This window comes from Rhincodon typus, unplaced genomic scaffold (genome assembly GCF_021869965.1).
Source record: "Rhincodon typus isolate 14 unplaced genomic scaffold, sRhiTyp1.1 hic_rhity00002040, whole genome shotgun sequence".
Taxonomy (NCBI): Eukaryota; Metazoa; Chordata; class Chondrichthyes; order Orectolobiformes; family Rhincodontidae; genus Rhincodon; species Rhincodon typus.
The window spans coordinates 1-12,945 of NW_025967678.1; the positions used below are offsets into that span (position 1 = coordinate 1).

Here is a 12,945-nt window from a genome sequence, read left to right on the forward strand (position 1 = left end):
ATATGCAAGACTACCCAATAAGTGACACTCAGCAACTTAAATATGGAAGACCATTGCAGCTAAGATCAATTTGATGCTAACCCAATTTTCAGCTTTGGTGAGATTTATAATAAGAATCCATATTTTTAAAAATTATGTTCTTTCGTTTGGCATGTTATGACAACTTTAGATATCCAGTTCAAAAATGTGAGAATACTTTCAATCTCTGCAGGGTCAGCATATGTAAAGATGCATAATGATTTATGAAGTAGTATAAATTCCTCACTTTCTCCTTTTGGTCTTGAAAATTTCCCAGATGATCCATCTTGTAGCCTTGGCTTCTGACTGCTTAAATTAATAGATTTGCAAAATCCAGTTCATAAAAAATTGTGTTGTTTAAAAAAAAACACCTATCACTTGCAAAGGTTGAGAGAGTATCTCGTTTGTATCAGACTAGTCTTCCCCTAACAGCTGGTCTGAGCCAACAGTGTGACTTTGTGCAACTTTTTACTTGATGTATTTATTTTGTTGACCCAGGTTTTAGGTATTTCACTAATCTCGAGTAAGAGATTTGCACAAGGAGAAAAGCTTTGTTACCTCCCTTGATACATGTGACAATATCAAAGACAGTACTTTGGCAATATTGATCATTTCAAAATCCTGGATCATAATTTGTACACTCGCTCAAAATTTAGCACCCAAAAGTTGGCTGTTAAGACAGCGTAGTATTGTGATATGCAAGTCAGGGACCTCTTCTTCAAATGTCTGTTCATAAATAGTTTATCTATATACTTAGTGCCCAACTAATGTTAGAGAAAAATACACGGCAGTTTCCACTTTGACATGATTAACAGTCGAGCACAAACTGCGTGGATTTTCAAAATGAAATCTTTTTCTTTTATTTTGTTTTGACTCATTTACATTCTGTCAAACATGAAATGTTTCTTGAGCCCATGCAGTGTTTTAGAATGTAATTGTTAGGGGGTTTTAGTATTATTTTACAAATAAAAAACTTCCTTTTATTTGAGTCGTAATGCTATATTAATATAGCTAGCTGAAAAAGAATTTATCACAAATCATAAACATTGTTACTAAGTATCTAATCTACCCACCTGTCTGTAACTTCGTTTTAAATAACTGAAGATGACTTTGAAAACTTAGAGAACCATTTACAAGCTTCAACTTCGTTAGTGTATGGTCATCAGTTCCTAAGTAAATTAATTATTTTTAATGCTTTAAGAACATCTAGAATATGACTATTAGTGTCCTTGTGTCTAATAGAAAAGGTAGTTTTAAGTTCCAGTAGTCAGGTGTAATTATCAGCAATTTGTTCTGGTGATGAATTTGATCTGATACGTGCTAAGCTTCCAAATACAACATTCTAAACCAGCACAAAAAAGTCACCATCAGCAGTGTTTTTTAATGAAGATGAGTCCTTTACTGAGGACTGACCGTTTTTTTAATGAAGGTGAGTCACATTAGACAGGGGTTCACCTGCACATCTGTCAATGTGGTCTACTGCATCTGCTGCTCCCGATGTGGTCTCCTCTACATCAGTGAGACCAAGCAGAGGCTCGGAGTCCGTTTTGTAGAACACCTGCGCTCCGTTTGCAACAGATGACAACACCTTCCGGTCGCGAACCATTTTAACTCCTCCTCCCACTCTCTGAGAGACATGTCCATCCTGGGCCCCCTCCAGTGTTACAATGATGTCATCTGCAAACTGGAGGAGCAACAACTCATATTCCGCCTCAGGAGCCTACAGCCCGATGGCTTAAATTTGGATTTTACCAGTTTCAAAATCTTCCCACCCTCATCCCATGACCAACCCTCCCTCTCATCCCCGCCTCCTTGACCTGACACAACCTGTCCATCTTCTCTCCCACCTGTCCACCCCACCCACCTGACTGACCATTCCCTACCTGCACTCACCTATCACCATCCCGCCTACCTTCCCCAGCCCCACCCCTCCTCTCTATTTATTTGAGCTCCCCTCCCCCTCCCCGTTCCTGAAGAAGGGACCCGACCCGAAACGTCAACTTTCCTGCTCCTCTGATGCTGCCTGGCCTGCTGTGTTCCTCCAGCTCCACACTGTGTTATCTCAGAAAAGTCACCAATGCAATTTGTATTGGCTGCAATATGCATTTGAAATTCCTCAATTTTGTTTTGCAGTGACTTGGCAAAATATGTTGGCAAACTAGTATGACTTAATGGAAATACTGTTCCATTTTTAATCATGTTTTCCTGGTAATATAGCCAGTCATAAGGTAAATGTTAGACAACAAGGTGCAGAGCTGGATGAACACAGCAGGCCAAGCAGCATCAAAGGAGCAGGAAGGCTGACGTTTCGGGCCTAGACCCTTCATCAGAAAAGGGGGAGGGGAAGGGGGTTCTGAAATAAATAGGGAGAGAGGGGGAGGCGGATAGAAGATGGATAGAGGAGAAGATAGGTGGAGAGGAAACAGACAGGTCGAAGAGGCGGGGATGGAGCCAGTAAAGGTGAGTGTAGGTGGGAAGTTAGGGAGGGGATAGGTCAGTCCAGGGAGGATGGACAGGTCAAGGGGGCAGGATGAGGTTAGTAGGTAGGAGATGGGGGTGCGGCTTGAGGTGGGAGGAGGGGATAGGTGGGAGGAAGAACAGGTTAGGGGGGCGGGGACGAGCTGGGCTGGTTTTGGGATGCGGTAGGGGCAGGGGAGATTTTGAAGCTTGTGAAATCCACATTGATACCATTGGGCTGCAGGGTTCCCAAGCGGAATATGAGTTGCTGTTCCTGCAACCTTCGGGTGGCATCGTTGTGGCACTGCAGGAGGCCCAGGATGGACATGTTGTCTGAGGAATGGGAGGGGGAGTTGAAATGGTTCGCGACTGGGAGGTGCAGTTGTTTATTGCGAACCGAGTGTACGTGTTCTGCAAAGCGGTCTCCGAGCCTCCGCTTGGTTTCCCCGATGTAGTGGAGGCCACAACGGGTACAGCAGATGCAGTATACCACATTGGCAGATGTGCAGGTGAACATCTGCTTGATGTGGAAAGTCTTCTTGGGGCCTGGGATGGGGGTGAGGGAGGAGGTATGGGGGCAGGTGTAGCACTTCCTGCGGTTGCAGGGAAAAGTGCCGGGTGTGGTGGAGCTGGAGGGGAGTGTGGAGCGGACAAGGGAGTCACGGAGAGAGTTGTCCCTCCGGAAAGCAGATAAAGGTGGGGAGGGAAAGATGTCTTTGGTGGTGGGGTCGGATTGCAGATGGCGGAAGTGTCGGAGGATGATGCGTTGGATCCGGAGGTTGGTGGGGTGGTACGTGAGGACGAGGGGGATTCTTTTTTGGTTGTTATTGCGGGGACGGGGTGTGAGGGATGAGTTGCGGGAAATGTGGGAGACACGGTGGAGGGCATTCTCGACCACTGAGGGGGGGGATGTTGCGGTCCTTGAAAAACAAGGACATCTGAAATGTACAGGAGTGGAATGCCTCATCCTGGGAGCAGATGCGGCGGAGGTGAAGGAATTGGGAATAGGGGATGGCATTTTTGCAGAAAGGTGGGTGGGAGGAGGTGTATTCTAGGTAGCTGTGGGAGTCGGTGGGCTTGAAATGGATATCAGTTTCTAGGTGGTTGCCCGAGAAGGAAACAGAGGGGTCCAGGAAGGAGAGAGAGGTATTAGAGATGGTCCAGGTGAACTTAAGGTTGGGGTGGAGGATGTTGGTGAAGTGGATGAACTGTTCGAGCTCCTCATGGGAGCACGAAGCGGCGCCGATACAGTCATCAATGTAACGGAGGAAGAGGTGGGGTTTAGGGCCAGTGTAGGTTGATGGCCATTTAATTTTGCTGTGTCAAATGTCACTGTGTTATTACAAGGTCATGCCACCAGATGGCTCTGTGAAGCTAATTTCTGACGGCTACCATCTTGGAAATTCAAAGAACATTATTATCTTGTAAACTAAAAATATCTTACATTTATCTATTAACTCTGAACACTGCACAAGTAATTAATTTGTCTAAAATAAAAGTACAAAACACTGGAAATACACAGCTCTTCAGTATCTTAAGATCTAAAAAGTAGGTTTACGGTTCATATGGAGAGATACTCTGACAAAGTTTTGAAGGTTCTTGGAACGTTTTTCTGAAACGATAATCTGTCTGCAGTGTGCTGGTGTGTAAATAGAGATATATCATATATTTTAGATATATATTAAAGGTGGTGTCTGCTTAAGGTTACTGCTAAAGTGGATAAGACATAAGAATTAAATACAGAGGTAATTCTGTCTGTTTTATGCTTTTGGTAAAAAGGAAGATTGAAATCATTCTTCCTAAGACTGTTTCTTATTCTTTTCTCATATGATCTTGCTTCTTTGGGCTTTGTGATTCAATCCTAATTCATTTTAAGTTGATGTTTCCTCACTGCAGGAGGTGCCATGGAGGTATTTGTAGGTGTCTGCATGTAGGTAGCTCTTTCGAATCCTGAGTACAACAGACTGTATCAGCTACAGTCATAAGTATCAATTATGTTCATAGACCTGACCACTGATTCAGCCTCATGACTGAAATAACTGTTTAACTTGCTAATGGATATAAACCATGACATCTATGGAACATTGTATGTCCAACCATTACAAAACCAATTGAATGTTGAAGTATAAATCCAAAACAGTAAAATAAAGATCATAGGCAACTTGTGGGTAAGCTTTATACCATGCCTAGTATGTTGTGTGCAATTCTCATTGTCAAGAGGCAGAGTTGACATTCAGGCACTAGACACAAGAACCATAAAGTTGGTCTCATGTTAAAGTTCAGACATATGAGAAAAGACTGATGTCACTTTGGATTTTCAGTTCAAAGGAGGCACATAACAATGATTTTAGAAAGTATTTAATTACATAAACAAGCTATTTGTACCAACAAATCTATGCCTGTGGTTATGAACCTCTTTCCACCATCGTTCGTCTGAAAATATATTCTTCTATTTCTTGCTCCTTCATGTGTTTATCTGGCTTTCCTTTAAGTATGAATCTGTGTTAGTTGCCTCAACCACCTCCCGTGGTGATCACGCTAATAAATAAGCTTTTCCTGACTTCCCTATTGGATATATCATTCACTGTCTTAGGTATTTTGGGCCCCAGTTCTTATGCCTGCAAGTTGAAACGTCTCTCTAGGTACCTTTCTCTAACCTTGAAAATTTCTACTGTATTTGCATATTTGTTTTCCAAAGTAAACCAGGCCATCTTGCTCAAACTTTCCTGATGGGCTTAATCTTTCAGTCTTGTTATAATTCTAGTAATTTCAGTGCTTTTTGTGATATGGAAACCAGAACTATTTAAGGTGCTCCAAATGTGATTTAATCAAAATTGTAAATTCTAGCTTCTAGATGTGAACTCGTGTGTTGTATGCTCATCAGCCAACATTTTTACTTTTAATTGTGTATCTGTCCACCCCAGATTGCTGTACAGTATACCTCTACCCTAAGGAGTTCTTCAAATTGTTCCCATCAAAATGTATTAGTTTACATTTATGTTTATTGAAGACCATTTCCAATTTTTAACTGCAATGTCTTAAGATGTGAATTATGAAATTTTATTTCAAATACTTCTGTCCAAATCACTTACATAATTGATAAACAATAGCCAGCCTATAACTGATCATTATGAAATACCATTTGCCAATCAGATAAATTAGTTGTAACCTGTACTTTTTGCTTTTTGTCCATTCTGGCTGCACATCTTCTAACCTTAAACATGAATTTACAGTAGTTGTTGAAGGCTTTTTGGAAATTTGAATATATTGCATCTTGCTTTTCTGTTAACTCTTCAGAAAGTTCAATTAAGTTGGTTGAGAACAGCCTTCCCTTTTGGAATCTGTGCTGAGTACATTTTATTAAGTTTTCAGTTGCTAGATCTGTTTCTACATTTTTTCTATATTTATTCATGGGATGAGGGCATCGCTGGCTAGGCAGCATTTATTGCCCATCGCTAATTGCCCAGAGGGCAGTTAAGAATCAACCACATTGCAGTGGGCCTGGAGTCACAAGTAGGCCAGAGCAGGTAAGGATGGCAGATTGCTTCCCTAAAGAACATTTCGTGAACCAGATGGATTTTTCTGACAGTCAACGATGGATTCACGGTCATCATTTCATTCTTAATTCTAGATATTTATTGAATTCAAATTTATTTAATGAATTCAAATTCCACCATCTGCCACTAGGGCAATAAAAGTCTGAAATGAAAATACATGTAACCACTGCTTATTGTTGTAAAACCTCATCTGGTTCACTGATGTTCTTTAAGGAAGGAAATCTGCCATCCGTACTTGTTTGGCCTACATGTGACTCCAGACCTACAACAGTATAGTTGGCTGAGGTTGTTGACTTGCTCGCCGAGCTGACTGGTTATGGTTCAGACGTTTTGTCACCATGCTAGGTAACATCATAGGTGCAGCCTCCAATGAAGCAATGCTGTTCTACTCCACTTAGTATTTACATGATCCGGTCTGTTGAGGTGTTTTGTGTCATTTCTGGTTCTTTTTTGCAAGCGTTTGTAAATGGAGTCTAATTCCAAATGTTTATTGATTGCATTATGGGTGGAGAACCAGGCCAGTAGGAATTCCCGTGCATGTCTATGGTTGGCTTGAGCTAGGATGGTCATGTCGTCCCAGTTAACTCGATGGCCGTCGTTGTCCGAGTGCACTGGAATGAGGAAAAGTTTGTTGCGTCGTTTTACTGCTACCTGGTGTTCGTGTATCCTGATGGCTAGTTTCCTTCCTATCTGGCTGATGTAATGTTTTTGGCAGTCCTTGCAGCGCTATTTTGGACACTAAGTTGGTCCTGCATGTCGTGGATATGGGTCTTTGGTCCTTGTAAGTGTTTGTTGTTGTGTGGCAATGGGTTTGTGTGCTATCCTGATTCCTAGTAGGAATCTCGTTGTCAGTTCCGATGTGCTCTTGACATACAGTAGTGTGGCCAGTGTATTAGGTCATATTGTGTCCTCTTGGTGTTGTCTATCTAGTAGGCATCTGTGGATACAAACCCTTGCAAAAGAGAACCGGAAATGACACAAAACACCTCAACAGACCGGCCAGTATAAATTCTAAGCGGAGTAGAACATCACTTCATCGGAGGCTGCACTGATGATGTTACCTAGCATGGTGATGAAACGCCTGAACTATAACCAGCCAGCTTGGCGAGCAAGTCAACAACCTCACCCACAACCCAAGCTACAAATCTTCACAAGAACCATAAGTATAGTTGACTCTTAACTGCATAGTGGACAATTAGGGATGGGCAATGACAGCCACGTCCCACAAAGAAAGAAAATAAAATTGCTGCGGGAACAGAGACATGTGATGTATAAATACACAAATTGGGTAGTCTGGGTGGGATGCTCTTCAGAGGGGTGGTGTGGACTCGATGGGCTGAATGGCCTGCTTCCACACTGTAGGGTTTCTATGATTCTATGAATTGTTGATGTTGGCAGGACAGTTGAGAAAGTAGTTAAAAAGGCATGCAAAACCTTAAGCTTTATAAATGGAGGCATAGAGTACAAAAGCAAGGCAGGGATGAGGGAGTTCAATTAAATGGAAAGATTTGAGGAAGCTAGATTGATCTTTTCCAGGAAGGTCTAGTAAGCTCTTTGACACAGTAAGGCCTTTGACAACGTCCTGCACGGCAGGCTAGTCATGAAAGTTAGGTCGCATGGGATTCAGGGAGAGCTAGCTAATTGGATTCAAAATTGGCTCGATGGTATGAAGCAGAGGGTGATGGTTGAAGGTTGTTTCTCGGAACTGGAAGCCTGTGACTAGTGGTATACCGCAGGGGTCAGTGCTGGGACCTTTGTTATTTGTTATTTACATAAATGATTTGGAGTTGAATCTGCAAGGCATGATTAGTAAGTTTGCAGTTGATACAAAATTAGGAGGTATCGTTGATCATGTGGAAGGTTATCAAAAATTACAGAGAGACCTTGATCAGATGGGGAAGTGAGCTGAGGAATGGCAAATGCAATTCAATATAAATAAGTGTGAAGTGTTGCACTTTGGAAAGTCAAACCAAGGTAGGACTTACACAGCAAATGGTAAGGTCCTGAGAGTGTTGTGGAACAGAGGGACCTCAAAGTACAAGTACATATTTCATTGAAAGCGGCATCACAGGTAGAGAGGGTCGTGAAGAAGGCATTTAGCATGCTGGCCTTCATCAGTTGAGGCATTGCATAAAGGAGTCGGGACATTATGTTATAGTTGTATAAGTCATTGGTGAGGCTGCACTTGGAGTATTGTGTACAGTTTTGGTCACCCTATAATAGGAAAGATCTAGTTAAACTGGAAGGTGTGCAAAGAGGATTTATGAGGATGTTGCCAGGACTAGTAGGCCTAAGTTATAGGCAGAGGTTGGCCAGGATAGGACTTTATTCCATGGAACGTAGGAGAATGAGGGGTCACCTTATTGAGATGTATAAAATTATGAGGAGCATAGATAGGATATATGCACATAGTCTTTTTCCCAGGGATGGGGAATTGAAAACTAGAGGACATAGGTTTAAGGTGAGAGAGGAAAAATTTAAGAAGGACCTGAGGGCCAACTTCTTCACGCAGTGAGTGGTGTGTATATGGAATGGGCTGCCAGAGAAAGTGGTTGAAGCAGGTACAATATCAACATTTTAAAAATATTTGGATAGGTACATGGATGGGAAGGGTTTAGAGGGATATGGACCAAATGTGGACAATTGGAACTAGCTGAATGAGCACCATGGTCAGCATGGACCAGTTTGGGCTGAAGGGCCTGTTTCCATGCTCTATTACTCTATGACTCTAAGTAAAATTTCAGAGAGGATTTGAGGTGTTCAAAATCAGGAGAAATCCAGATAGAAACCTCCTGTAGGCAGAAGAGTCAAAAACCAAAGGACAATGATTTCAAGTGATTATCAAAGTGAGGAAACCTCTTTTACACATCTTGTCATTGGGACCTAGAACGTATAGCCTGAAAGTGTGGTGGAGGCAGTTACATTTGGTGCTTGTAGAAACCCCCAATGGGAGAAAAGAATTACAGGTCTCTGGGGTAAGTCTGAGGTAGTGGCACCAGTTCATTTGCTCTTACAGAGGGCCAGCAAGAGACAGTTCTGTTCTACACAGCAGTTGATTGAAGGCTGTGAGTAATGTAAGGTCTTTCCGGATGGCTGAACTAAGATGGGCTGAAGGATCTTCTTTGTCTAACCATGTATGGCGGAGTTGACATTTACCATCATTATTCTGTCTTCAAAATTAAATTATCCTGATAAAACCTTGTCTAAGCATGTGTTTTTGTGGGTACTTGCATAAGAATTGATACCATACCGACATGTGTTGTCAAAGTACTGCCAAGAAGTGTACTGGAGAATTATTTCAGACTGGTATCTTTCCAAACTCTACATTATTCCTTTGCGTTTATTTGATAGAGATTTGTTGAGATGAAATAGTGCAAAAATAAATACAATAAATAATTTTGTTAAAACAGGGAACCAGCTTTCCAAGTTGGAAAGGTATTTTAATCCTATTGTTTTTGTTGCAGGCAAGGTGGTTCTGGGAAGCTTACTTTAAGTCAATGAAAGCCATCGCACTTGCTACTCTGCAAATTATCAATGACAGAATCTATCCATACGCTGCCAAGTCATATGAGGATTGGAATGATCCAACTGTTGTGGTAAGTGTGTGGCCCCCAAATTTTGGAAGGCTAGCTGTATGGCTATTAATTTGTCCTCTCCTTTGTATATTTACTCCTCTGGAACCTCTTCTTGCAGTAAAATGTTTTAACCTTTTTCTTCACTCACATATGTTTACCTGTTTGTCCTATTTCTCCTGCTTGAACTCAGTTGGTTAATTAAAATCAGGCTCCCCAATTAAAACTCAACCAGTAGTTCAGCACTGCTTGGCTTAATGATATAATGATTGGTAGTTAACAATGACTCATTCAATCATCCAGAGAAATACACCACTCCTTTGATCTTGTTGTCTGAGTAAAGATATTAATGAGTCAGATTTATCATTGGCTCTCGTGTCTAATTTTTATTTCTGAAAAAGATAATTTAATACTTTCAGTGATTGTTGAGAGAAAATATGACATCTCATTCGGAAATTAACTGAGACTTTCACTTGTCTTTATTTCCTTCATGTAGCCTCTTTTACTGTGGCTTCATCTCTCCTGCACAACAGGTAGAAAATATTTTACCAGCCAAAAATAATAATGGTTACAACTGCTCTTTGTACCGTAAGCATAGTGATTCGGTACAGCCTTCCCATGGCAACAATCTCATCAAGGGTCAATTTTTTTTTGTTGAGTCTCTGATTTATTTGTTCTAATAGTTAGATTTATAACCAAGGATATGAAATTGACTTTTTTGATATTCTGGTAATATGTCAGACATTTAAAGCTTTTCCATCAGCTACAAATTTTAAACTGGTCAACATTTTGAATAAGTTAGTGAGATAGAATTAATTTTATTGAGTGTGTTCGTGATCAAAAATCATATGACAGTAATAGCAATCATATTTTCACTCAAGCCTGATAGTACTCTTCAATTCCTTTGGCCAAAAGAAGCTAAAATTTTAATGGAATGTGAATTGCAGATCAGTGGAAATCATGATTTGCACCTGACACCATCTCATCATTATCCTTCTGGACATACACATTTTACTTAAACTACAGGCATCTGCAACAGAAGCATAGCCTTCAGTTAACAGCTGGAAAATGCAGAACATAGGATACTTTCTTTGTATTAAATTATCCTTGAATCAGATTTGGATAAACATTGAATTTTCAGATTCATTGAAAAACTCCGCCCCCTTTCAGCAATAAGTGCTTGGTGTCTCTGATTCCTACAGTAACCTTTATGCCTGGTGGATGACACTGCACCCTATCTATGGTTTACTGAAAACGCTATTATATTGTTTTTTAATTTCGCTTTTGTTTCACTTTTCTGCCTTTTGCTAGATGTTTTCTGCTAACTTACAATCTTGGAGCGAAGCTGTGAATATTTCTAGTATTGCAGCCAATGTTACTCTGTGACTTGCCTTAGACAGCAATAAATTTTTGTTAAGTTTTTCATATATTTCTGCCCAAAATGGAAAGTTGCGCTTACCTGTATTGCTCCATCTAGTGGTCTATTCGATCTTAATATTTCACTGCAAGCAAACTTTATTCTGCCCAAGGCTGAGTTCCCAAACCAACAATGACCAGTCAAGTTCAAGTGTATTTTATTACTGTAGACAAAACCAGTTTAGAATACAGAAACACTTTAAGAGCATAGCTGAGGAAAGAACCTAAAGAGTTAACACTTCCAGAGGCTGTTTTTGGCCTTTTGACCACTACAGGATGGGAAGCAACTTGGAATACTTTCTCAAAGTATTCACTGGAAACACATCTAGGGTAATTGGACTGAAGCATTGAATAAATCAAGTGTTTTTATCCAAAAGCTGTAATTGAAACCACATTGTGGTTCGATGTAATTTAAAAGGCATCATAGACAGAGTGATGTGCTTGTCTCCACAGTCTTGCACAGGCCAAAGATGTAGGAATCCATGATTGTAAATGTGTCCATTCCCCTTCTGACAAACATTTGTGCATCTTAAAAGGCTGCCTTTGGTTTTACAGAACGATGGGTTGTATAGATGCTGCTGTGTTAACAAGCAGCCTTTATTGTTGCACTGTCTGTCCAACACAGCATGTCTCTTAACTTGTAATCTGATCAGTTCAATAAAGTCAGTACTTTCTGACTATGTTGCTTGTCGTGCATGTCTGTAATGTTTTAAGCAAAGGAAAAAGTATCTCATATAGCGCAAGTCAGCACTATAACATCATAGTTATTTACTTTGGATTTATGGACAGCATGAAACTGAGAAATGCCAGCTTCCGGAGACTTGGAATATTGTTCACGCAACATGAGTAAAAATGCCAATCTATGTTTTTAACAATATGGCCCTTTCTTTGATCCTGAAATGTTTGAATTTTGGGAAGCAATATTGTTTTACAGTTTTTCATATCTGTAGATTGAACAATAATCCTTTTGAGTGACTTAAAACATCCAATAAATTGACACTGCACACACTGTTTTCAACCTTGGCTTTTTTTGTATTTAAGTGTTTTATTAGAAGAACAATGAGATCCATTATATTTTTCATTTTATTACATTTTGGATGTTGTAATTTTTATATAATACTTCAGATTCTAGTTGTAAAACTCATCCAATGATTTTCAGCAAAATATGAATGGCTGCTCAGTGTAACATAGACATGGCATATTAGCTGCACTTAATCTGATGCACATCAGTTAAGCCGCTCATTTGAAAAACTCCAGGCTTTAAAACCACTTATGTCTAATGCACAGTATCAGTTGAGGCAGGGCAGGAAAAATTTCAAGTTGATTGGCTGGGCCAGGCTTGAAGGTCCATCAGAATTCAGCCCAAGTAGACTTATAAAATGAGTAAATCTTCATTAATAATTTAGTTGACATCCAAGTTATAAATGATTAAAGATGTTATTGGGGTTAAGATAATTGTGACAACTTTGGGTAAATTTATTAAAAATATCCTTTAAATTTGTAAGGTTTTTTAAAAGCATGTTAAATTTCCTTTAGTAGAATCAAGAGAATTCCCCAGTAGCTCGGTCCCTAAATGTGATGCCTGAAGATTAATCAAACTGCAAGGCTTTCCCTTTCTTCATTCATGAGGATATGGTTGCTGGCTATTATTAGCATTTATTGTCCATTATTAATTGCCCCAGAGAAGGTGGTAGTGAGCTGCGTTCCTGAACTGCTGCAGTCTACAACGATAGTGTTCTATTAGTTAGTGAGTTCCAAGATTTAGATGCAGCACCAATGAATGAACGATGGTGTATTTCCAAATCAGTGTGGTTTGTGACATGGAGGTGAACTTGCACAGGGTAGTGTTGTCACGTCCAAATAAAGTTCAAATCCAAGCCCTGATTAAGTAGAGGTACTAGGAACTGCCGATGCTGGAGAATCTG

General features: G+C 40.3%; 1 protein-coding gene across 1 annotated transcript in view; it reads left to right on the forward strand.

Moving 5' to 3' along the window:
• Nucleotides 1-9,501: 9,501 nt before the first annotated feature.
• Nucleotides 9,502-12,945, forward strand: part of LOC109910890 (exostosin-2) — a 10,934-nt gene continuing 7,490 nt past the window's right edge. The window contains exon 1 of the mRNA XM_048592923.1: nt 9,502-9,628. Within this exon, the coding sequence (XP_048448880.1) occupies nt 9,530-9,628 (99 nt within the window). The 5' untranslated portion in view covers nt 9,502-9,529. The remainder of the gene's footprint in view (nt 9,629-12,945) is intronic.